Raw genomic sequence first — 25,492 nt, forward strand, 5'->3', positions numbered from 1 at the left:
GAAAAGAACATGATTCAGTTGAACTTGGCCCAAATCTGTGTCAGGAGCTGCTCCAAACACATTTAAAAAGACAGTTTTCGAGTTTTTATACCGCAGTAGGTTTGATAACTCCTGGGGTTTCACATTGATTTGATGTTTGGTGGCCATACAGGTCATTAATGTCTTTGTCTTGCCACTTGCTGCACTCATTTCTAAGAACATGCTGGTGCTTTTGGTTACCCTAGTAATAGACATTAGGAAGCTAGACACAAGCTCCAGTCCAGGTCCAAAATCCTGTACAGCTCATATATACAGAACCCTTCATTTGAACGCTAGTCTTGACAATTGCTGCTCAAACGCTTGAATATCGTATTGGTGGTGTACAGATGGGAGGAGGAACCTCAAGGTTGCAGCTTTTATATGGTTTTAAAAGCAAGAAACATGCATACAAGAAGTGGGATTAGAGTTACATGCTTGTACAATACAGTCTACAATTTAATGAGTTTGTAATCAGATTAGGGAAGTTCTGGAATGATGTGGTCTTGAAGGAAAGAATGAAGACTATGGCAGGGTAACATAGATGTGGAGAGGCTTGGGGGCTGCTCGGGGAACTCCACATTCCAGTCATAGATGCATCCATGTAAACGAGAAGTGAGACACGTGACCGAGGTGTGTTTCAGTTCACTCACTCTTGTGGCTGGGGTTTCAGATTTAGTACATAAAAAAAAAATACATAATTAAAACCATAAATAATGTTGCAGTTTACTCTGCTGTTCATAAATATTTAAGATTATGTGTTGCACATGCATGATAATACAAAATATATGTCTATGTTTTATGGGCTGTCTGGACTGTACAGTGATAGACACGAACATAGAAATGGCTTTCAAGCTGGTTGTAAAATCTTCCAGCCAGTAGGTGGTGCTGCTGTAATTACTCAAGGGATTCAAAGACCTCACCTCAGTCCACTTGGTAAGAAATGGTTAAAGTCAGATAAAGGTAGTACTTAGTATGCTGTCTATTGTCATTTGGTAATGAAAAAATGAGGCATCCAACAACTGGGAATGACCAAGTTATTTATCATATCAAAGAGTGACTTCTCTGCAGATATTCCAGGGAATATCAAAGGACTTCAGAAAGCACACTTTGGCCTTCCATATTGTGTCTGAGTGGATGTAGAAGCTGAAGGAGCAGAGGCTGTCCAGGAGATGGAGCTAGAGATAGAAAAGGGGGATGCCCCCATAATCGTAGAAGAGTCTTGCCCCGTTTGCTTGTCAGGCAGTCAGTTGGACAGGAAGTCTATATTGGCACGGACAGAGCAGTTGGTGGCCACATCTATGGCGGTCACCTTGATCTCGGTGTCGCCAAACTGCATGGTGGCCCTGATCTCCCGCCGCTCGGATCCGGTGGCCTCGGGCAGATCCAGAGTGATGGCTCCACATTTGCGCACCCCCGGGTCGGTGATGTAGACCACGTCGTCGGTGGTGCTGCAGTAGATGTTGATGATGATCTTGCGCTGGCCTGAGCGGGCCGGCGTGTAGCTGCGCCGGACCACCTCACCCAGTGCCACCGACTGGTCCACGGACACAAATCGGTCCAGCACATCCGTGCACCACTCTCGGCCGTCCTTCACCAGAAGCTTGTCCCGTGGGTGCCGGCCCGGGACGAAGCGGTTCAGCACCCCCACGCCGTAGGTGACCGGGCAGCGGCGCACGCGCACCACCGTGGGGTCCAGGCCGAACAGTACAGCCCCTTTCAGGATCGTCAGACCTACATCCTGCGGGATGATGATGCGACAGCTCCGCCCCAGAACCGCCTGCACCGCCTGCTGCAGCATGGGTGACTCCGCGAAGCCACCCACCAGGAACAGGAAACGCACACCTTGCACTTCCGGTTTCTTCATCATGTCCTCTGTGAGAAAAAGGGGTAATACTGACGGTTACCACCTAATCAATGTAAAGAAGGACACTCCGCTAGCACAGGATTTGAAAACGACCATTTCAATGAAAATGACCCGGATTTCACTTAAGCACTGCGTTCCTGCCCTGTGCTGATTGCTCAGTCTTGTATAATCATGCATGTGTCACTAATATTAATGTCTAACAGCTGGATGAGTCCTTCAACCAAGGAAACAAACCAGTCAAAGCACAAGAAGACCTGAACTCTGGAGCCTTTCGGTTTGAAAATAGTTTGTAAAACCTGAAGTAGCTCCCAGAGTAGGTGGTAACCCTAGTTATACCCGGACATTAGGATGATGGGCACATACTCCAATAGAGGTCCAAAGTTATACCAGGAAACAGCAATGCCTCAGACGCAGGACATAATAAAACAGTATCTTGGTATCACGTAAATAAAAAAAACTGAAATAGAGTCCTCTGGAGGAAAAGGGAAAGAAGACTGTAAACGGAGGGTTACTGAAGGTAATGGAAGGGGGGGAAACGCCGAAACAAGTGCGTAGGTGAGCCTGACCTATGTGCCTGACGATGTTGTTAATGGTGGGCTGGAACAGTTCGTTCATGGCCTCCGGAGTCAGCCTCAGCATGCCCTGGGAGGACCACTTCACGATGTTCATGCTGGAAGAGAAGGCTGAGTTACACCAGCTCTGCACACACGTGCGTTTCAGTGCGGTCACGAGAAGGGACACAAACACAATAAGGACTCGGTAGGTTTGCTAAGAATGGGAGCAAAAATGAGTTACTTTAAGAGGCAGTTCAAAACCTTTGTGTTGCAGAAAGAATTCCACAGCGCTACTGTGGGATCCATGCTTTTAGCTCAGAGGGGCACAGGGCTCCGAGAAAATCACCAACACAAAACCGCCTGCCCTGCAGGGCATCTACATAGAGCGATGCAGGTCCAGGGCATTGAGGATTATCAGGGACACTCAGCAGCCCTGCCATACGCTGTGCCAGTGGCTGCACTCAGGCAGGTGCCCCTGGAGCCTTATAGCTGGGACTGAGAGGCTGAGGGGAAGCTTCTACCCCCAGGTCATTAGGGTCATTAACACCACCAATTAAAAACTAAAACAAGCTATAACTGCAACCTGCACTTTAAAAATCTTCTCAAGTATTTTCATATAACTTTTATCTTTACTGTTATGTTTCCGTATTTTCAAAACTAATTTTGTTAACTTGCAATATTTAATGGTTATCCTTCTACCTTGTTTGCTGCACAGTCTGGAGTACTAGCAATTTCATCTCACTGCTGGTGTATCGGGACATTCATGCAGGTGACTAATAAAAAGCTCGATTCTTGAGTAATAAAGCACACGTACTACTTTTCAGTGCTCATACTGAACAGAAATGGGAGGAAGAAGTAAAGTACTACGCACACACAGACCTGCTTCCCCTGAATATCGCTCACTGTGGATAACATGGGAAGCGGCAGGAAATGTCTACTGGAGTGGCCATCGGGGACCAAGTGCATTTATGGGGGCGGCATTACGCAAAAAGGAAATGATAAACTGAAATGTTCGGTAAGATCATTAAAACAGTGTTTGCAATACAAGCACAACACCTAATCTAGAAATAAATACTGCTAACAGTATTTTAAATTCACTTCACATTCTTAAAGCAATGTGAACATTAATTGAAGTTGTTTTTTTGTGGGGTGGCAGCAAGGAGGGCCATGTACATACTATTTACTAATATCCGGCTTCTTGGAGTTTTATTTATGCAAAAATGTTCTGAGGGTAGAACGAAAAATGATTGGTTCAGAGAGACCTGACCAAGATCTGATTGGTTATCTCTCTCAACCAATCATTTTTCATTCTGGCCTCACAACATTTTTGTGTAAGTAAAACTCCCAGGCGCTTAGATCTGCTCCTCACCAGAGATAAATAAAGTGTGTGTAGGCTAGGGCTGCCCAGCCCAGCTCCTGGAGATGCACCACCCTGTAGAGCTTAGGTGCAGCCCTGATTAGCACACCTGATATAGGTTATCAGGCCATTCAGTACCATCTCTACATAGCTGGCTTTCATAGTGAGTGATTGTGATCTGTATCAGGTGAGTCCTTTGGGCTGCACCAAACTCTGCAGGGTGGCAGATCTCCAGAAGCAGGTTTGGCAAGCTCTGATGTAGGCATGCAAATATTTCATACTTATCCTGAGAGAGGGAACAAAGACACATACACATCTTATGGGCTTTACTATAACTCCAAAAAAATTAAATCAATAAAAGCCATCAACAGAGAGCACAAGCTCACTTGCTCTTGCGAAGGGCAGTCTCCACACTGTGGCCTCGGTGTCTCTTGTAGAAGTCGATGAAGGAGAAGGGCAAAGTGATGTTGAGGGCGGTGGCTCGGCCGGGGGATGCAGTCCTCTTGCGGGCCTCGAAGGCGATGGTGAGGTCCACCCAGGCAGCTGGCCTCTTGGCCTTGAAGCTCTCGATGAAGTCGGCTCCGAAGATCTGGCACAGCATGGCCTCGAAGGCCATGTCTACACCAACGGCTCCGTACGGTCCACCTGGAATGATTCAGTGTGGAAAAACACGGTTTGTCATTTTCAGTGTTGGGGAATAACTAACTATAGTTATCGACGCTACTAACTTTACTTGTTTCAGTAGCATATTAATAGCGCTGTAGTTTTTCCAGTAACTATATTATTTTTACAAATAACAATGTAGTGTGGCAAAACTACATCGTCAAAAAATATTGCAATGACCCATGCAACTTACGACTTTACAACCGTTCAGAGACCACAGATAGCTTCTGCCCCGAATACCGATAGTGCGAGCATCACCATCAGGTAACTGTTCACAGTGCTCACAGTCAGGGGTATATATGTTTTGTGGTGGCAATTGCCACCCCACATCGTCTTTTAAACAGTGTCTTTGTACGTATGTATGTTTTAGTGCACATGCAGAATTATAGTGTCGTTTTTTTATTTTAGCAAAGCTAGCCCTTGCTTGAAGTCTGTGTAGTAAGTGTATATGTGGAGAACCAGTCATTAGTTTTCTACTGCATGTAAGCAGGATATGCACGTCATATTAAAGCTTTGAATCAACTTCACTATACTGTAATGTGAGGGTTTAATTAGCTGCCTAGATTCATTAATTTAATTAATCTATTTTAATTTAGTAATAGCTAGCTATATGAAATAATAGCTAGCTACATGACCTGCATTTCCACCAGGGGTCAGTTCTGGTGGTATTCATAAGTCTTACTTTTTACAATTTAGATGCAGTTTTATTTGTTTATTTATTTTTTGAGAATTTGATTTTAGTCCTATCTGTGTTCTGAGCTTTAAATTTACATGTGCACTGCTCTTGTTTGGTCATTGGTGCAATTTTACTTCTTGTTTGGTCATGGTTTAGTCTGGGGTTAATCCAGTTTGAGTTCATGTTTGGTCCTGGATTAGATTAAGCTTGGTCTTTATGATTGGTGTTTATGATTTTGTAAATGTCTGTTGTGTTTATTCAACAAACATTTACAAACTCACTGTTTATTATGAGTGTGTATGAGAAAAAATATTTTTTCCTTCATTTATCATATTTATATGGACCCCCCTAAGAAACCCTTGCTCACCCTTTGCCCCCCCCCCCCCCAAATAAAAGAAAATGGTGATAAAAAAAGTTAAAAAACACCAAACAATATGACTTAAAGATGGTATAATATATTGATTTTCATATTACTTTTAATATCATGTTTCACGTTTTTAAAATCTATCCTACAGCACAGATATTAAGTATTACCGGATGAAATAGCTTTGCCGTAGCTTGTAACTTTTCTCTGTAGCTTGTAACTTAGCTAAATACTATATTAAAACAGTAGCTTTGCTGTAGCTTAGCTACCTTTAATTATAAGTAGCTTGTAGCTCGAAAAGCTACCGTTTAAAAGTAGCTTCCCCAACACTGGTCATGTTATGTAGCAGTCTTTTGGAATGTCTCAGAGTTTCACAAATGTTACTCGAACATGAATAGGTAAAGAATAATAATTATGAGTTTATTGATCCACTCTTACCCCATCTTGCTCTCCATAACGCAGACACATAGATAGGTGGGCGCAAGCTTGCCAGCAAAGGGCAGCCACATGCAGCAGTGCCCATGGAGCTCAGAGTAAGAGTCATTCTTAAGGGCCCTCAGGCATGGCTATCCTGCTGATGCCAGAACTAGAACTGGCGACCTTCCGATCACAGGCACAGAGGCTTAGCCCACTGAGACACATGCTGCCCCAAAAGCCAGAGAGAGAAAGTGCAAACACTGGGAGTCTCCCCCAGAACGCTGACCATCTAAAAACCAGAAAAAGGTGTTTGTTGGTGCATTAAAATCCGCTTCGCTTTGGAACTGAACTGCGTGCCGAGAGTGTCTTCTACCTGCGCAGTCCTACCTATAGGCAGCCTCTGTGCTCACCTGACGCCTTGTAGAGCTCCTTCAGGGTTCCTTGAGGCTGTTCTATCTGATGCACGGTCAGGTCCACTGTCCCCCCACCGCAGTCTGCCACGATGTACCTGTCGCCTGGGGAGAGCAGACCGGGAACTTCAGAGCTTCACTCTAACAAAACTGCCATTGGTTCATTAAGAGTCAGTTTTCCACTGCGTGCACATACAGCTATACACAGACACACCATGTGAACCCTAACCTACCTGTACATTAAATGCTTTAATGCAGGGTTCTCCACTTCTGGTCATGGAGGGCCAGAATCCAACACAGTTTGTAGATTTCTCTGCTCAGACACACCTACTAAACCTGGTAATTAGCTGATTAAGATGTCTGAGCAGGGAAATCTGCAAACTTTGATGGATTCTGGCCCTCCAGGGAAAACCCTGGTTTAATGCTTCTGTAGCAGCTTCATTTCGCTTTAAATAAAATCTAAGACCATCAATAAAATTAGGCTGCCATTCCTCTTGCCTGGGTCCTCAACTTAATCCAATATGGCACCGTGTTAAGTGTGTTGACAAAATTGACTATCAAGGCAATTTATCCCTCAAAACCAACTGTCCAGTAAAGACCACTTGTAGTTACCCCAAAAACTGGATCAAACTGAAGGGTTTACACAGAGTCACAGAGACCAGTGAAACATAATGTAACAGAATCATCTAAGTCACCAAGTGTCATTGCGTCCATTTCGAAGGGATAAAATTTCACACTTATGTTCTGCTGTATTGAGGTTCTAAGAGAAGATGCACTGGGGGTGGGGGCCCTCAATTTGATTTCACAGTAGTGGCCTACAACTTAGCAGATGAAAAACACAGCCGTGAATTTGCTAAGCAAGCTTCCTGAGGAGTGGCCGAGGGTATCTACAAATGATCGAGGAAGAATGGGACCGAGAGACAAGGATTTAATGTGTACTCGAGGAAATGAGGGGATGGGGTGGAGCAAGGCGGATGGAGCAGGAGGCAGCAGGGTCAGATTCACAGCAGGAAACATCTGGAGCAGAGGGAAAGCTGTTCTAAACTGACCCTTAACCAGTTATCAAACTCACACACACAATGGCTGGTTATTGTGGGCCAACAGAATGTGATTCCACACATATTAAGTCTGAAACGCCTACCTATAACTGGCAAACTGGTGTAACATGCCATCGCAGGAAACTGGGGGGGCACTCACCTTTTCACTAGTACAGTGTCACTGCAAAAGTTCATGTCCATTTAAAGGGGTCGCATCATGCTCATTTTCACTGTTCATAATTTAATTTTGGGGTCTATTTGAACAGATACAATTGAACAAAATTCACTCTTCCTGTAACTCTGCCTGAAATGGTCCATTTCATCCCTGTCTTGCAGTCAGCAGACATATCCTTGCAGGTAGGAAGCCAGTCAATAAGGATTGTGTCATGAGGTGACCTCACCATGTCAGGGAAGTAAGTGCTGGAATTCCAAGGAGCCGTTTCAGGCAGATTAGAGGAGAGTGGTTTCTATGGTGAGAGTTACTCCCTTTGTTGTGCACTTTGAGCCTTAAGACTTTGCAGACTTGCACATAAAGCTCACGTTCGCACTAAAGGAAAGAGAGAAAATGGAAAAGTATAATACGGACCATTTCAAGACCTGAGGTTTAAATGGAAGGAGAGTTAAAATTTGGAGAAGGGAGTTAGAGAGGTGGTTCAGGATTTGTATAGGAGGGAACCGGCAAGGTTCCATATCTGTTGTATGTGTGCTCATACACTCTGTGTGTGTTTGAATTTGTATTTGTAGCTTCATAATTGCTTGTTGTCATCATACCACTGGTCCCCTAATTTCACTACCACTCACTCAGTATTGCCTGTGTGCATCATAAGTACTATCCATGACCAGTGTGTGTGGAACACCATAGCAACAAGATCCTTTAGGGAGTTTTTAGTTGTGGGAATGCTGAGATTGTAGATATCACTTACACTCCCTGTTCCTCACAGGAAATGTAGCAAGCCAAGGCCTGATCCAGCTGTACATAGACTGTCAGAGCTAGACAGTGATGGGAAAGCCAGGGCTGCTGGCCTCAGAACTCAATCCAGCCCCCTGGGGATGAGCAAGACTTTTCACTTGATTGTTGTCAGGCTTTTTGGATCTTTTTCACATATTAATCCAACATGATGTTTCACAGTTCTAAGTATCTTAGTAAGTAGTGTAGAATACACACCATGCTACTCGCTGTCGGGCCACCTCTAAGATTTCTGGAAAATGGGCTTGAGTATGAATCACACAAGTGCTCTGAATTGCAGAGACTGACACAGATCTCTGACCTCAAGCCCAAACAACTTAAAAAAGAATGAGGACAAGGATAATACACCCCCCTCAACAGTAGAGTCTTCTCAGAGATTTAAAAAAAGAGTTCATAACGGAGATTAATATGATCAAGATAGATGCTGGTGCTTATTCATATGTACTGGTGTCCCCCCTTCTGGTGTCTATTTACATCTGCCTATTCCCAACTACAGGTGTCCCCCTTCTGGTGCCTATTCACACGTACAGGTGTCCCCCCTTCTGGTGCCTATTCACATCTACAGGTGTCCCCCCTTCTGGTGTCTATTCACATCTGCCTATTCCCAACTACAGGTGTCCCCCTTCTGGTGTCTATTCACACGTACAGGTGTCCCCCTTCTGGTGCCTATTCACAACTACAGGTGTCCCCCCTTCTGGTGCCTATTCCCAATTGCAGGTGTCCCCCCTTCTGGTGCCTATTCCCAATTACAGGTGTTCCCCTTCTGGTGCCTATTTACACGTACAGGTGTCCCCCCTTCTGGTGCCTATTCACATCTACAGGTGTCCCCCCTTCTGGTGTCTATTCACATCTACAGGTGTCCCCCCTTCTGGTGTCTATTCACATCTACAGGTGTCCCCCTTCTGGTGCCTATTCACACATACAGGTGTCCCCCTTCTGGTGCCTATTCCCAATTACAGGTGTCCCCCCTTCTGGTGCCTATTCCCTATTACAGGTGTCCCCCCTCTGGTGCCTATTTACACGTACAGGTGTCCCCCCTTCTGGTGCCTATTCACATCTACAGGTGTCCCCCCTCTGGTGCCTTTTCCCACCTACAGGTGTCCCCCATCTGGTGCCTATGCTCAACTACAGGTATGTGCCCTTCTGGTGCCTATTCACACCTACAGGTGTCCCACTTATAGTGCCTATTCCAACCTACCAGTGTCCCCCATTCTGGTGCCTTTTCCCACCTACAGGTGCCCCTCTTTCTGGTGCCTATTTACACGTACAGGTGTCCCCCTTCTGGTGCCTATTCACATCTACAGGTGTCCCCCCTTCTGGTGTCTATTCACATATGCCTATTCCCAACTACAGGTGTCCCCCTTCTGGTGCCTATTTACACGTAAAGGTGTCCCCCTTCTGGTGCCTATTTACACGTACAGGTGTCCCCCTTCTGGTGCCTATTCACACCTACAGGTGTCCCCCTTTCTGGTGCCTATTCCCAACTACAGGTGTCCCCCTTTCTGGTGCCCATTCCCAACTACAGATGTCCCCCTTCTGGTGCCTATTCACACCTAAAGGTGTCCCCCCTTCTGGTGCCTATTTACACGTACAGGTGTCCCCCTTCTGGTGCCTATTCACATCTACAGGTGTCCCCCCTTCTGGTGTCTATTCACATTTGCCTATTCCCAACTACAGGTGTCCCCCTTCTGGTGCCTATTTACACATACAGGTGTCCCCCTTCTGGTGCCTATTCACACCTACAGGTGTCCCCCTTTCTGGTGCCTATTCCCAACTACAGGTGTCCCCCTTTCTGGTGCCCAATCCCAACTACAGATGTCCCCCTTCTGGTGCCTATTCACACCTAAAGGTGTCCCCCCTTCTGGTGCCTATTTACACGTACAGGTGTCCCCCCTTCTGGTGCCTATTCACATCTACAGGTGTCCCCCCTTCTGGTGTCTATTCACATCTACAGGTGTCCCCCCTTCTGGTGTCTATTCACATCTACAGGTGTCCCCCTTCTGGTGCCTATTCACACATACAGGTGTCCCCCCTTCTGGTGCCTATTCCCTATTACAGGTGTCCCCCCTCTGGTGCCTATTTACACGTACAGGTGTCCCCCCTTCTGGTGCCTATTCACATCTATAGGTGTCCCCCCTTCTGGTGTCTATTCACATCTGCCTATTCCCAACTACAGGTGTCCCCCTTCTGGTGCCTATTTACACGTAAAGGTGTCCCCCTTTCTGGTGCCTATTCCCAACTACAGGTGTCCCCCTTTCTGGTGCCTATTCACACCTAAAGGTGTCCCCCCTTCTGGTGCCTATTTACACGTACAGGTGTCCCCCTTCTGGTGCCTATTCACATCTATAGGTGTCCTCCCTTCTGGTGCCTATTCACACCTAAAGGTGTCCCCCCTTCTGGTGCCTCACCTGCCTGCATTTCTGACCATAGCTCCCCTGTCCCGCTTTCCACAAGGAAGGTCCGGCTGTGCCTGGCTTTGCGCAGCTGCTCTCGGGCTGTGGAGACAGAAAGAGCAGTGATGTGTTTATGTCTGAGTGACTCCCAGGGCACCTTGGCTATCCTCACAAGCTTCCCCCTATAGTCACAAAAAAAGTTTCATAGAGGTTTCATATTTCATAATGAAAGCATGAATTGTTGGGGGAGCAGACATTCAGATTTGTTAACTCACACTCCCATGTTCTACTCGTTTACAGGCACCTCTTTGGAGGGTTCTACGGAACTCCAAACTGGTTACGTCATTGAAAGTGAGCTGCAGTTTTAAAACATCCATGACCCTCGATCCCCCTGCAGTCTGACGACATCAGTACAGCTCCAAGATGGACACCAAGATGGACAGATGTTACTTATCAGGGCTTTTTCATAGGACATCGCACATGGTTTACTTTGTACAAAAGTTATGTTCCCCATTTGAAATGAAAAAGCCAACATAGTAAAAAACTGTCCTTAACTTCAGCAGCTCCCCCCACTCCCCAACCCCTCCGGCCCCCACACACACACTGGGGCCGTTTCACGTTACAAAGCTGATTGTGACATAGTGCAATCAAGAGGGTCTTTCTGGAACAGGCAAAAGAAATATAAACATTACAATGTGAGCTGGTGTCTGGAAGCAATTTTCTGTATGTTGTTTTACAGTAAGGACCCCTCATTGTGATGTCACTCATGTTGGAAGGTGAAGCTGGGGGTGGGGGCTAAATATAGCTGTGGGGGAGAAGCAAAAGAAAGGAGAAGAGTATGGGCATAACAGTGAGGGGGGGGGTAACAACTGAGGAAGCCTGGGGGCCAGAAGAGGGCACTGAGGGAAGGGGCCACACATCATGGGGCCCTGGTTATTGTAACTGTGTGCCGGGCCTGGGAATCATGCACAGCAGGCCTGGGAATCATGCACAGCAGGCCTGGGAATCATGCACAGCAGGCCTGGGAATCATGCACTGTGGGGGGTTGGGGGGGGGGGGGACGGCAACAGTTTATCTACATACACCACCTTCCCTAAACTCTGGCATTGCCTATAATTTAACACACTGTCACTCATCTGCACAAAAAAGAGAGAAAATGCACAGCAGATTTTATGTTGGGGGAGGGGGGTTCTGAGATCATGGTCTCAACACCTTGTTTCAATTATAGGGCCCACACTCAGAGGTGTATACGTGCATGTGTGTGTGTGTGTGTGTGTGTGTGTGTGCATGCATGTGTGTGTATGTCTGCATGTGTGTGTGTGCATGCGTGCATCTGTGTGTGTGTGTGTGCATACATGTGTGTGTGCATGTCTGCATGTGTGCGTGCGTGTGTGTGTGGCTGCATCATGCTTTCAGCTTACTGATGGGAAACACAGATAACGCCCAGTGAGAGAGCAGCACAGGCCATACGCTGCATGGACCCGCATCCCCAGGCTGCACCATTCCTCAACTAACGTCACACATGGGCCATTAGGCCGCGCACAGCGCAGCCTGCAGCACTGGCAGACGGACCTTTCCTCTGTTTGCTGCCATAATGCACTCAAGCTCCATGTCAAAGCCACCCTAAGCACAGCCCCTTCCCTTATGATGCAGTGTTTCTGGCTGACTGATGAAACATTTGTCACTGGTAGTGGTCTTACCCTGCCTGAAGCTGGAGTCAAAAGGGCGGGAACCATCGCCCTCTATGCCGTTTGTGATTAGCCGTGAGCTGAGGTCAATCACCTGATGCAGGCGTAGCTTCCGGCAATAAATAGAGGCGGCTTCTGGTTCAAGGGCAATAAGGAGCTGCTCTGGGTTCTCAGGGGAGACCAGCCCAGCCTGGAGAGAGTGAGATAGATACAGACACAGATCGAAGTCAGCTGACGTTCTTCAATTTCTATGTCCATGCTACCACGGAAAATCCATTTAACCTAACTGCCTTCGGTCATTGTTTAAAAGATGAATACACAGATATGCATAAATATATATACATATATCCAGGAGTAAATATGTTGAGGACAGCCTCATATCAGTCATTGTAGAGGCTCATTCTAGTTACTTCCGCAATGCAAATACAAATATTTGTTCATCGGTCTTTGGGGGCCTTTTTCAAATCACATTCCACAAAGTAATCCAGAATCATGCGGCCATTTCACGAGGCAGATGTGAAGGAAGCAGGAGGGGTAACTGCTGGATGGTGAACAGTGGGGGATTGAGTTCCTGCAATGGCGGGGGGTGGGGCTCCGTGGACATGGGGACATGGTCGGCTGGACGGGGGCGGGGCTGCTTTCCTCCCCCCTCCTCAGTCCGGCAGGAGTGGTTTCCTGCATTTGTGCACCGGGATCGTGCATTGTTTCACCACGATGACATTGTCAGGAGGAAATTCATCCGGGACTAGGAACTCCCGCAGTAGGGATGGGGGTGGAGGGAAAGGCAGTCTAGACTGATGAGGAAGAGAGAGGGGTGACGAACAGTGCCCCTGATGGTGGGAGGTCAGGCAGAGATCACAAACCTGAGTCAGGAATAGATGCTGGCCAAGGAGCCCGAATGAATGAATCTGGCGGTTATTGATCCTCAGGGATTATCGACACTCAAAGAGTATGGACTTTCAGGAAGCACAGACCTTCGAAGATTACAGACCCTCACAGGAGACTTGAAGGATGGAAGCCATGTGACCCCGATACACCTAATTGTGTCACACTGTCATGCTCTTCTCCTACCCGAGCTGCCTTCCAGCAGTTCTTGGTGCCCTGAAAACTAGTGTGTTTCCATAAGCATCTGCTTAGCAGCCTCACATGCAAGGATACCCCAGTGTGTGAAACTTCTGCCTCTTACTGGGATGGAGAGAGCAAACTGCACCCTTCAGCAACCTTGGGGCACCAATTAAACATGCAGCGAATCTCTCAGAGCTCAGGCACCATGTATGTATAAATATATATACCACAAGGGGCGGCATGCTGGTGCAGTGGTTAGCACTGTTGCCTCACACCTCTGGGACCTGGGTTCGAGTCTCCGCCTGGGTCACATGTGTGCGAAGTTTGCATGTTCTTCTCATGTCGTCGTGGGGTTTCCTCCGGGTACTCCGGTTTCCACCCCACAGTCCAAAAACATGCTGAGGCTAGTTGGAGTTACTAAATTGCCCATAGGTGTGCATGTGTGAGTGAATAGTGTGTGAGTGTACCCTGCAATGGGCTGGCCCCCCATCCTGGGTTGTTCCCTGCCTGCGGACCCTCCCATCCCAGTAGGATAAGCTGTTTGGAAAATGGATGGATGGATACATACCACACAGGGAGTATTACTCTGCTGCCTGCAGGCTTTGAGCCCATGACCTTTCGGATACAGGCACTAACTCACTGAGCTGTACTCCGCACCCATGCCACTATGAGGAATTCCGCATGTTAGATGTTCTCGGATCCTGTCTCTTACCAGGTAGGCGGCCTCCCTCATGAACTGCTTGGCCGGTTGTCTCCACACAGCCGGCACGGTGATGACCCAGCGCACCGGCATTCCCTCCAGCACCGACGACGACTGGTCCTTAATCTCCTGCACGCAAACATGCACACGCAGAAATGCAGGTCACTCCGCAAAGCAAACGCTGACGTCTGTCCCAGCACAAGCACTCCCACACACGTAAACAGCATACCCTCACTCGCACACACTCATATATTTATCGGAATGTTTAGCTGCTCCTCCGCAGTGCTTCAAAACAAATGTCCAGCTAGAGAAAACATGAGATTTCGAGGCCCAACAGCACAGCTGGGCTTTGTAACCAGAGTCTTATGGAAGAGCCACCTAATTTGTACCTAATATTTACACCTGGGCCCCGCCTCTGCAGTATGGAAGTGATTTGTGTGTATATTAGAATAACAAAGGAATGCTGTGTTTGGCCAAAAACCAGCTGCTATATTCCATTTCTGACTCTCCAGTCCCGTGACTTTTTCCATAATGGAAACAAAGGTTTGTTTTTAATGCAGAAGTTAACATTTGAAACTGGTACATTCAGTCATGCCAGCAGGTGTGAGGTCCAGGTCAAAGGTCAAATTTATTTATATAGCACATTTAAAATCAACTGAAGCTGTACCAAAGTGCTGTACAGGCTATGACAGAGAATAAAATAAGGAAAATAAACAGATTTTAAGACAAAATAAATAGAAAATAAACAGAAACTAAGAGTTATTAAGGGACCAAAAGCCAACAAATAAACACATGTTTTTAAAAGAGACAACAGGGAGACCTAACTTGAGCAGGTAGGTCATTCTGGAGTCTAGGTACAAGGGTGTCAGTGCTGTGTGTCTCCATGGAAACAGGAAGGCAGAGGTCATACCTTCAAAGCATGCTGACGGAAGAACCTCAGCGCATGGGCAAACACCTCTATGGCTCTGACCTTCTGGCCACTCACTGCCTCCAGCTCTGTCTCCATAGTCAGATCCTTCAAGAGTGAGGGGCAGAACGTGAGGGGTCACTGAGGAGGCTTTGGTGAATACGAGCCGAAGCCTGAGTGGAGTGACGTAATACTTTTTCAAACTTTTAAAGGAATCTTCATTACAGCGATCTCACCCACCTAATCAGAGATGGATAGTTTAGGACCAGAAAGTAAATATCCAGAACAAGATTTTGTTTCAATGAACAGGCTGACTGTGAATCTTTATACTCCACTGGTTGGTTGAAACAAAATGTTGGTCTGGAATTTTACTTGGGCTGTATGGTGGTGCAGTGGTTAGCACTGTTGCCTCACACCACTGGGACCCGGGTTACATGTGTGCGGAGTTTGCATGTTCTCCCCATGTCGTCGTGGGGTTTCCTCTGGGTACTGCGGTTTCCCCCCCACAGTCCAAAAACATGCTGAGGCTAATTGGAGTTGCTAAATTGCCCATAGGTGTGCATGTGTGAGTGAATGGTGTGTGAGAGTGCTCTGTGATGGGCTGGCCCCCCATCCTGGGTTGTTCCCTGCCTCATGCCCATTGCTTCCAGGATAAGCTCCGGACCCCCATGACCCAGTAGGATAAGCGGTTTGGAAAATGGATGGATGGATGGATGGATGGATGGATAGTTCTACTTCAAACACTTTGGAATAGAGCAAACAGAGCTATTTAGATGATGATGATTGTTATTATTACTATTAATTATTGTTCTTGTTGTTGCTATGTCTTGGTGTTTGTGTCACCCCATAAAAATCACTGTCCACCCCACTGAAAATTTTCTGCTGATGCCTCTGATCATTCGGGCCGCCTCCCAATTCCGGAATCCTCCACCCCACTTCTTTGGGTGATTAGGCCAGCACAAGCATTCAAAGTAACCAACAGTACATGCAATACTCTCTGATCCATATTTTTCCTCTAGGCCAGGGGTGTCAAATACCAGTGCTGGGGGGCCAGAGGCCTGCACATTTTCCCATTTACAGTAACACACCTGATTCAACTCCTTGTGCTAATTACCAAACAGCTCTTGAGCTGAATCATTTGCGGTGGAACAGGAAAAGAACTAAGCTACACAGGGCTCCGGCCCCCCAGGACTGGAGTTTGACACCCCTGCATTAGCTCCGCCTTGATTCTTACACTGGTACTATGGATCTTCATTTTGAATTTGTCGAAGTAGAGCCAGTTCTGGGCTTCCTCTGGGTCCAGGTCATGATAGCTGTCCCGTGCGGCAAAACCAAAACTGTGAAACCTGAGATCTGGAGTCAGCAACAGACAGGTGGGGCTCTTCTGATTGGCCACTCCCGGATCCCCGCCTTCCCAGCGTCTGCAGACAGTGCCAAAGGGATGCGTCAGGCGGGGCCCACGTAAGTCTCACTCCAATGTCAGGTGGGAGATGATGGAGATCATATCACCTCATCATGTGGATCGCCTCGGGGTCCTGTGTGAAGCTGAAGGCATAGCCACTGGATGTGGTACCGAAGTCAATGGCTATCACCACAGAGAAAGGACGGGCAGCCCGGGGCCGGAGAGCTGGACCCTGGGGGGACATATGACCAGAGCAGAAAGGTATGGTCAGTATGCAAAACAAACATTACAGGCCCAGAAATATCCGATCCATACACAGCCTCACAAAAGCCACATAGTGCAGTGAATGCTCTGCGGAGAGGGTATATTGAAAGCATTTAAATGAAATGAATTCCACATAAAAAAATTCACTGGAGAGGCAAATGTACTATACAGATATAAAAATACAGAAAGACACAGGAAATAGCTTAGAAAAAGGTCCACACAGAGACACACGAGATGGACCATAGAAAATTCACAGGAGAGAAAGTATTGAGACAAGAAAAACAAGTGACACTGTGTTTATCACAGCAGGGACATCCTGGTGGAGGATAGCCAAAAAAAGCCCTCGCCTGTATCTAGGCTGTACATGTTATTCATTGGCTGAGAAACTAACCCTGACCAGGGTGACATAAACAGAAAACGACTGAGCAGCCGCTCAAAGGTACAAAAGACGTACCCCCTTGTGGATTTCAAACATGCAACCTTCTTATAATAATCAAATTCCCTGTACTGCTTGTTTGTCTATATCCGACTCATGATGTTATACCTCTATAATCTGGGAGGAGGCGTTTTGTCTGCCAAGAGGAAGAAAAACTGCAGGGCAGGGTTAGAATTATCTGGAGGAGGAAGGTGCAAACTGACACTTCATCTAATGCAGTGCAGGCAAACGCTAAACCATTGGAAGGACTTTCAGAATCTTGCACTGGTGATGCTTTTCAATACTGTTTGAGTGTATAAGCCACACAGAGCAAAAAAATGAGTTGGAAAATAGAATTCAATTCAATGTATTTGTTATTTATTTAGTATTATGCGTGCATGACAATTAAAAAGACCTTGAAGCTATTTTAACGCAGTGCCACCACTGTGTAGGCTCTTATATTAGAAATTTGACCTTTCTCAGCAATGGCAAGGAATTCAGGCTGAATATAGTTAGATAATCGCACTGTGTATGTGTGTGTTCTCTATTCCATGCACTAATTAGCATGTGATCCCTATTTAGTGGTGTAAGGCCAGATCTAATGCATTTTTCACCCTGCCTATGCAAGACCAGTAAGCTTCAAACCCAACATTAAACCTTATTTCAGGCCTGTAAGTACATATGAGCATCCCACTTCCTGTGCCACTTCCTGCTGCTGCTTTCTCAGACAGGGCACATCCCAGCCATCCATAGGCCCCCGATTGTAGATGTCGCTTTACCGGGGAGGGAGATGGAGTGAGAGGGGCGATGCTGCAGTCATTTCGGGAAGGTGAGCAGGAAGGCGAAGGGGGTACTGGAGAAGGGGAAGAAAGGAAAGTCAGGTCCTCTCTGCTCTGTTTGCCAAGTTTATAGTTTTAACTTGTGTGATGTAGCAGAATTCAGTCTTATTGCCTGGGCATTGAATCCAACATTGTGATAAACTGATAGCGTTGAGCATTAAATAACCTTAATATGGAAATTCATCAAAATCATCTGGCCCTCACAGTAAAATCAACATTATTCTAGTACACACAGCATACTGAATTCTGAAACACAATAAACCCAGCGGGCCCACCATGCCAAAATGCTCTCTGATGCAGGCAAGGCAAGGAAATATCCGATAGCACTTCAAAAGAAAACGACACATGCAAGTTATTGGCCTGCCGTCTGAATTAATTGTAGCTTAGGATCAGCTATACTCGGCATTGACGGCCATCTTGTTTTTATCTGTGAGATGATGGTAGTCTCTGTGCTAGCATAGCCCAGCCCTAGACATGCTAAGCAGCACAGCATGGTTTCCGTGGTGATTCTGCAATGTGTGATGCCATTAGGAAAGGCTGGAATGTTATCTGCAGAGACTGATATTCTCAAGGGAGTAAGGGAGGTAAAAATATGTAAGCCCTACAGCGGCAATGGAGATAGTTTGGGTGGATTCAACTGCTGTGCCAGTGGCTTGCTTGACACTGGACTGACCACATATTTCACATATTAAATGTTTCCTGAAAATATGTTATATGAGAATGATGATTTCAGAATGATGGCCACTTTGACTGGGATGCTGTAACGGAGTACAGCTTCTCAGAGTGTAAATGTATTGCAGTCCCTTCCTATATCACATTGGAGTATCTGACAGTTGAGAAGTGTGTTTATGTAGAACTTGTGGGTCATTAGCCGAGAAGGACATCTGTATGTGTTTTGTAATGAACATCTTTGTTCTATTTGTTAATGTACCAACACAAAAGTCTTTCCTTTCAGCATTACCTGGGACTAACCTGGATCATTACCTGGACTCTGGAGTTTACTCATGCTGGGCTGCAGGAGGGCTGCCATGGTTAGATGCCAGGGCATTCGCAGCCTGGAAGAGAGACAGAACTCTTAGAGCAAGTCTGGCACAGTTCAGAAGTAGTCAAGCAACATCTACTGATACGTGAATGTGTGCTGAGTCGTGGCTGTTTGGTAGTGTCAGATAGATAGCTCTGCTACGCCCTTGAATGCCAAATGGCAAGTCCCCCTGCAGTAAACAGGAAGCACCACCCACTATTCGTCAAACATCATATGTGTCTCACATTGAGTACAATACCCCAGTACAATTACCCCCGTGTGTGGCAAACCCTATGCAAGCACAGACTAGATAATTTCCTACATAAGAGGATACTTCAGGTTGTTGATTTGCTCAAAACCCAAACTTGTGATCTGTTCACTGTGTGATACTATCACTTATCAGGCGGCTGTTAGTGTTTCCTTGGCATGCTTTGACGACTCAAACATCTTCCCTCTGCCAATAAAAGCCTAAAGTAACACATAAAGAAGAAATGTTTATGTTTGCGTGATTTTGTTATTACCACATCTTCACATGTCATACTTACACAGCTGGAGACATATCTTTCAGCAACACCACTTTACAATGGTCACTTATGAATATAATGTCAGCTTAACGTGAGCTGAAAGTGACATTTTTAGAATCTTCTGTATTCTACCTGGTCTTACCTGCTGCCCCTTCTTGACCTTTTACCCTGAGTGTTACTCATCATTCAGTCCTGACCTTGTACCCTTCTTGACCTTTTACCCTGAGTGTTACTCATCATTCAGTCCTGACCTTGTACCCTGAGTGTTACTCATCGTTCTGTCCTGACCTTGTACCCTGAGTGTTACTCATCATTCTGTCCTAACCTTGTACCCTGAGTGTTACTAGTCGTTCTGTCCTGGCCTTTTACCCTGAGTGTTACCCATCAGTCTGTCTTGACCTTGTACCCTTGATGTTACCAAATGGGGGTACACATAGTGCCATCTACTTGCAGTATAACTTCCTGCAAATTAATTTGTGAACGTAATAATTAAATCCATCCCACAATCAGGTGAGAATGTATCCAAAATAATAAGTGTTGGCCCTTTGGAGGACTATGTGGAGACATTATGTATTGCACAAATTAACATTTTACTGGGGGCATCTTCTCAAAATATGTTGTCACTGACATACTCTTTCTCACATTCATATCCCCACACCAAACAAAACATGTTTTTGTCATTCTGTGGTCAAACACTGAAACTAGGCACTGCTCGGAATAAAACAAGTAACATGAGAATGCATATTAATTGCTTAGTTGGCAGACAGCCAAACACACCATGAAACAGCAGTATGTTACAAAATACAGGAATTTGTGTGCTTCTGTTTGGATGCTTCGGCACACATGTGATACTACACAACCCAAAGCTAAAATAGAATTTGGTGACCCATTCGATGTTCCCAGCCAAAAACCGCCATTCCCAGCCAATAACCAAAAAGCCTATTCTAGATTTTTCACAGATTCTGTATTCCTCCATGTTCTGCCTCTATGTCAGTAGAGCCAGCAGACAAGATTAATGGTGCGACAGCCCTGTCCTGCAGGGAGTTGGTCACAATGAGAGGCTTCAACAGGAGCGAAGCCCACAAGTCTACCCAGATGGTCAATGCACCAATCGTATCAGCATTCTGGCTGGTCTTTTTTGAATCTGTCTTCTCCACCCACCCACACTGGCTCCCATTGCCCGGCAAGGAAAGAAGCTGTGGTGAGGACTTGAGGAACACACTCAGACCACTTTATTCTGTTGTTAACGACACACTCCCACACTCGCGCCGACACGAACCCTCACCAAGGCGCTTGCTCATTTTCTGCCCACTGAAAGTGCAATTGACTCCAGATGTGCAGTTTGACAGAGTGCTGCTTGGCATTCACACACCTGGTGTTACGGAAGTCAACATACTGAGAGCAAATATCTCCCGATGTGAGGGTCACCACCCCCATCCCCACCTCCATGATTCTACAGAGGGCTTGAAATCCAGCTGACTTAATTTGCATGAAATGAGCTCTTGAAGCAATTAACTAACGTGAGCTTTCCCTCTGTACTGTAAAGTTCTTGTATATCTCAAATGTATGAACCTGAGGGTCATTGGCAGAGGTGGAAAGTTCAGGGTCAGAAAGTACAAATCCATACCAAGGTTTTGTTTCAACCAATCGTGAGTATGAAGAGTCTCAGAGTACTTAACTGGTTAGTATTAGTTAAGTACTCTGTGACTGGGCTCCTGAAGGAGTTCAGCTGGCCTATGCAAGAAGTCAAAATAACCATGTACAGCCAGGTGGAGCTTTTCGCTGATGGGCTGGTCATTAGGTATCTCCTCTATCCTGGTGTTCCTTAACCCTTACACTCTCCACCAATGATGTTCACTGTGCATTTATCAACAAGTACCATCCAACACAGTTTTTCATAGATAACTTGATGGACTGTAAGAAACACAAACTACCAGGTTAGTTTTCATGCGTAAGCACTATAATGTAAGTTCACCTATGACTAGGTAAAGGCAACCTATTGCAGGGGTTAGGGACTTATTTTGCTCAGTAGCAGGAGAGTCTTCAGGGACAGTGAGTGCTTAGGAGGATCTGAAGTGCTTTGGCTAAAGCAGGTCAACTTGGAGCAGGTCTGTGTCACAAAGACAGAAGTTAAATGCTGCAAAATGCTGAAACGTGCACAGACTAAAAGGCACGATGAAAACAGGGTGGAACCTGGGCTGACGGCTTTACAATGGACCTTGAGGTAAAAAAAAAAACATCCAAACAATACTCTGGACAAGTATAAAGTTTTTGTTCAGGAAAAGCTCTGAACAGTGAGAAGTATGAAACTTGAACTGAGTAGCATAGTGCTGTGTGTTTGATCCTTTCTGAACCACAAGAGACTACAAAGAAATATAGGACCTCAGCTGCCATTCATTATTCTATACTGATGCTCAGAAACAGAAAACATCACGATTAAAAAGAATAGCTTAGCAGGTAACTATAGATTTCTCTCCTTCACCACTACAGAAATAACATGTTTTGATACCCATTGTCCTCAGTGGAGTGGTAGTACAGTAAAAGTGATATCTGGAAATGATTATCATATAATAATATAATATAAATCCCTAACCATCATGGAACTTCATACAATGTGCAAAACATCTGACAGTGACCCTAGTCCTTGCCTACACACCCACCCCAGAAGCTCCTGACCTTCTTTGTTGTGCCCCCCCCTCCTCAGAGACCAACGGGGAACTTGAGGTTGATGCACCTGAACGTGACGCACAATAAACAAGAGCCAGAAACTCACCTCTTGCTTTTGAGGGCAATGCGTCTTCTGTCTCCGTAACAGAGATTCCCGAAATTCCCTCAGCCTCAGTGACAGAGTCAGGCAGAGGATGCTTCACGAGTATTTGAAGCTCAGCGCTGAGTCGTCCTGCAGGAACTCCAGGGCACAGAGCAGAAAAGAGCAGCAAGAGTGTAAAAAATAGGGCTGTGGGTAGTTCGCAGAAACTCTCTTAAGAACGCCGACAGCTTTCCAGACAAATCTGCTTCCTTCTGTGTCCGGTCGGGCAACTGCTCGTACTGAAAGGCTGGAATGTCAGGGAGGAAAGGAGTGATAGAGAGAACACACACACACACACACACACACACACACACAGGCGACTGGGGGCAGAGTTACAACAGCATAGGGAGGGGCGGAAGAAAACTGACTTCATAGTGTTCATTGTGTGTGTGTGTGTGTGTGTGTGTGTGTGTGTAAAAGTTTATGGAGAAGGCTAATTCAATCATCTATCTTCCTTCTCTTTTCTCCTCTTCTCTCCAACCACCAGCGACTCCGTCTTTTCCCCCCTCTTCTGCTTTCATCTCACTCCCTTCTTCCACATCCCTTTAAATCACTGCTTTTACCAAGAGTGTCCCTTTAACTTGTTTCCTGCTGCTGCTTTACAACTTTCCGGCCCAAATTAGAAGGAGAGGAAGGTGTTTGTGTACAGCCCCTGATTTCACACAGGATTCAGGTTTATCCTACAGCATCCAAGCTTAACAAATACCGATGTGGATCTTGTGTTTTGAGACCAGGGTACTTTATTCATGCAGTGACATTATACCTTACAGTAAGTTCTAAGGTTTCCAGAATTGTAAGAGGGAATTCGGAAATATATGCGAAATGCATGCCATGTATGTAAAATCTCCCTGTTGATCTTTGTTCTTTCGCTCTTTGATGGAGTTGCCATCCCTGACACACTCAAACAAAGCGCATTCATGGGTCTGGTTGTGAACTCGCTCACACACTCATCTGAGTCAGGGGTGTGTAGTTTTCAGTGTGTGTGTGTGTGTGTCGGGGAGAGGGAGGGGCCAAGAAGGTTTCTGCTTACATTATTTCTAGGGAATTTGGTTCCCAGGGGATCCGACCCTCCCCAACCCCCCAGGGAGTGCTGATTGAACACACACATTCCCCAGCAGTCCCTGCCCCCCTCACCCTCTACCACACACACACACACACTAAGATGCAGTGAACCCCCTCCACTCCCTTTGCAATCCGTCACCTTGCAGCAGAGCACCCCCCCCCCCATCCCCCCAGCGTGCTCGTGGGCCTGTCGTGCTTCCAAATCAAATTTGCGGCACGGAGTCTGGAACCCATTAGGGACAGCACCACTGGCGAGGGGGGGCCTCACATGGGCTCTGCCTCTCTGTACGTGTAATGTAAACCTCCTCCATGCAGAGCAGGCCTCACCGCATCCACACAGGAGTGTGCGCTCATGCAGGCAGGCACACACACACACACACACACACACACACACTACGGCGACATCTATGTATTGCATGTTTATTTTAATAGGAAGGTGTCCATTCTGACTCCTTGGCTGCTGTTCTGTCCAGTCAGAAAAGACGTAACTGGCTGAGAAATAAAAAACGCTATATGGCACTAAAACCAAACCTTAAAGCAGCACATTGCCACTGGCATTATAATCTTCTTTGGGAATGTCTATACATGGTACCTGTATCGCTTCAGCATGACATGGCCCTGCCAAACAGGACTAACAGATTAGAGTCGGACTTCATGGTGCTCAGTAGTATCTGGTGCCCTTGGATGTGAACCACCAACATTTTTATGGCTCACGTTTGTATGTTCAACACTGTGCTGTATAATGAATTCTGAAAAGCAGCCCTTGAAAAATCCCGTTGCCCAAACCCAGTGTAACCTGAGTAACGCCGGGAAGCTTCAGCTGTAGAGTTTGCCCAGATGGTCTCTACAGCGCCCACCGCACCGGGAACCGGAAGTCAGCCTGCCACGTCACAGGAGGGACCGCCCGCACAGGTCCGGGACAAAACTTATCTGCAAATGCTTATGATCAGAACGGATCTGTTTCGGACTTTCGACTTGATCGCCATCATAGTTGGCCCTCCGTATTTGAGGATTCAACCAACGAACCAATGAAAATATGAAAAAAACTGAAAAAATTCTGAAAGTTACAAAGGCAAAAATTTGCCATGGCAAGAACCACGCTAAATTAATGTAAATTAATACATACTTTTTCCCTTGCCAGTATTCCCTAAACGATACATAAAAATAATACGTTTTCACATCATTTACATTGTATTAGATATTACAAGTAATCTAGAGAAGATTTCAAGCACAGACGCTCCCTGGATTACGATGGGGTTACGTTCTCATGAACCTACCGTAAGGTGAAAATATCGCAAGTCAAAAGTGCATCTTAATACAGTACATCTAACCTAACAACATCATAGCCTTGCCTAGCTTAAACATGCAAATTAGAACACCTACATTAGCATACAGTCATGCAAGAACATTAACACAAAGCCTATTTTATAATAAAGTGAATATCTCATGTAATTTATTGAATAATGTACTGAAAGTGAAAAACAGAATGGAACTGGAATACCATTGAAAAGTCGAAATATCGTGACACGGACCACTGTAACCCATGGATGGCCTGTATATAAGAGGTCATTTGTCGGTTATAAGCAAATACTACACAATTATATATATAAGGGACTTGAGCATCTGTGGATTTTAGTATCCACGGGAGGGTCCTGGAACCCATCTCCCAGGAAGACCAAGGGAGAATTGTATTCTTTTTTTACAAAGGAAACCTTCCAGTTACAGTTAAATTTAGTTTTTACTTCATCTAGTCTTTTTTAATATTAAGGTATGGAACAGCCTGAAGCTACTGACACAAGGTCCTTCCCAGATTTCAGCAGGCACCCTGCGTTTTTCTGGCATGAGAGAGCGTGAGCTCACTTGCGTGCCTATGAGTATCCCTGCCCCCGCCTTTCCGGCAGCCCCGGGCCCCCGCCCCGGTGACTGGACGATACCGTGCAGCCGGAACGGGAGCGACCCCTTGCCCCTTCCGGCTAGCCGTCAAGCCCCTGCATTGTGCCCCGGCGGACGCAGACTCAGCCAGTCCCAGTCCATTGTTGAGACTCGCCTGTCCCTCACCAGCATATCTGTGTGTAT

General features: G+C 46.2%; 1 protein-coding gene across 2 annotated transcripts; it reads right to left on the reverse strand.

Moving 5' to 3' along the window:
* Window positions 1-380: 380 nt before the first annotated feature.
* Window positions 381-22,815, reverse strand: hspa12b (heat shock protein 12B). Of its 2 annotated transcripts, none has more exons than XM_048971268.1 (13): window positions 22,319-22,815; window positions 18,973-19,055; window positions 17,941-18,014; window positions 16,590-16,714; window positions 16,315-16,501; window positions 15,084-15,188; window positions 14,186-14,302; window positions 12,421-12,598; window positions 10,736-10,822; window positions 6,324-6,428; window positions 4,180-4,438; window positions 2,449-2,552; window positions 381-1,890 (listed from the first exon to the last, which is right to left on the reverse strand). In XM_048971268.1, exons 2-13 carry the CDS (start codon window positions 19,046-19,048, stop codon window positions 1,262-1,264), a joined length of 2,046 nt encoding a protein of 681 aa, XP_048827225.1. In that variant the 5' UTR covers window positions 19,049-19,055; window positions 22,319-22,815; the 3' UTR covers window positions 381-1,261. The 2 variants fall into 2 exon arrangements, with proteins under 2 accessions (XP_048827225.1, XP_048827226.1); XM_048971269.1 differs by having other exon boundaries at window positions 18,985-19,055; window positions 22,319-22,806.
* Between the last annotated feature and the right edge of the window lie 2,677 nt (window positions 22,816-25,492).

This window comes from Brienomyrus brachyistius, chromosome 12 (assembly GCF_023856365.1).
Source record: "Brienomyrus brachyistius isolate T26 chromosome 12, BBRACH_0.4, whole genome shotgun sequence".
Lineage (NCBI taxonomy): Eukaryota > Metazoa > Chordata > Actinopteri > Osteoglossiformes > Mormyridae > Brienomyrus > Brienomyrus brachyistius.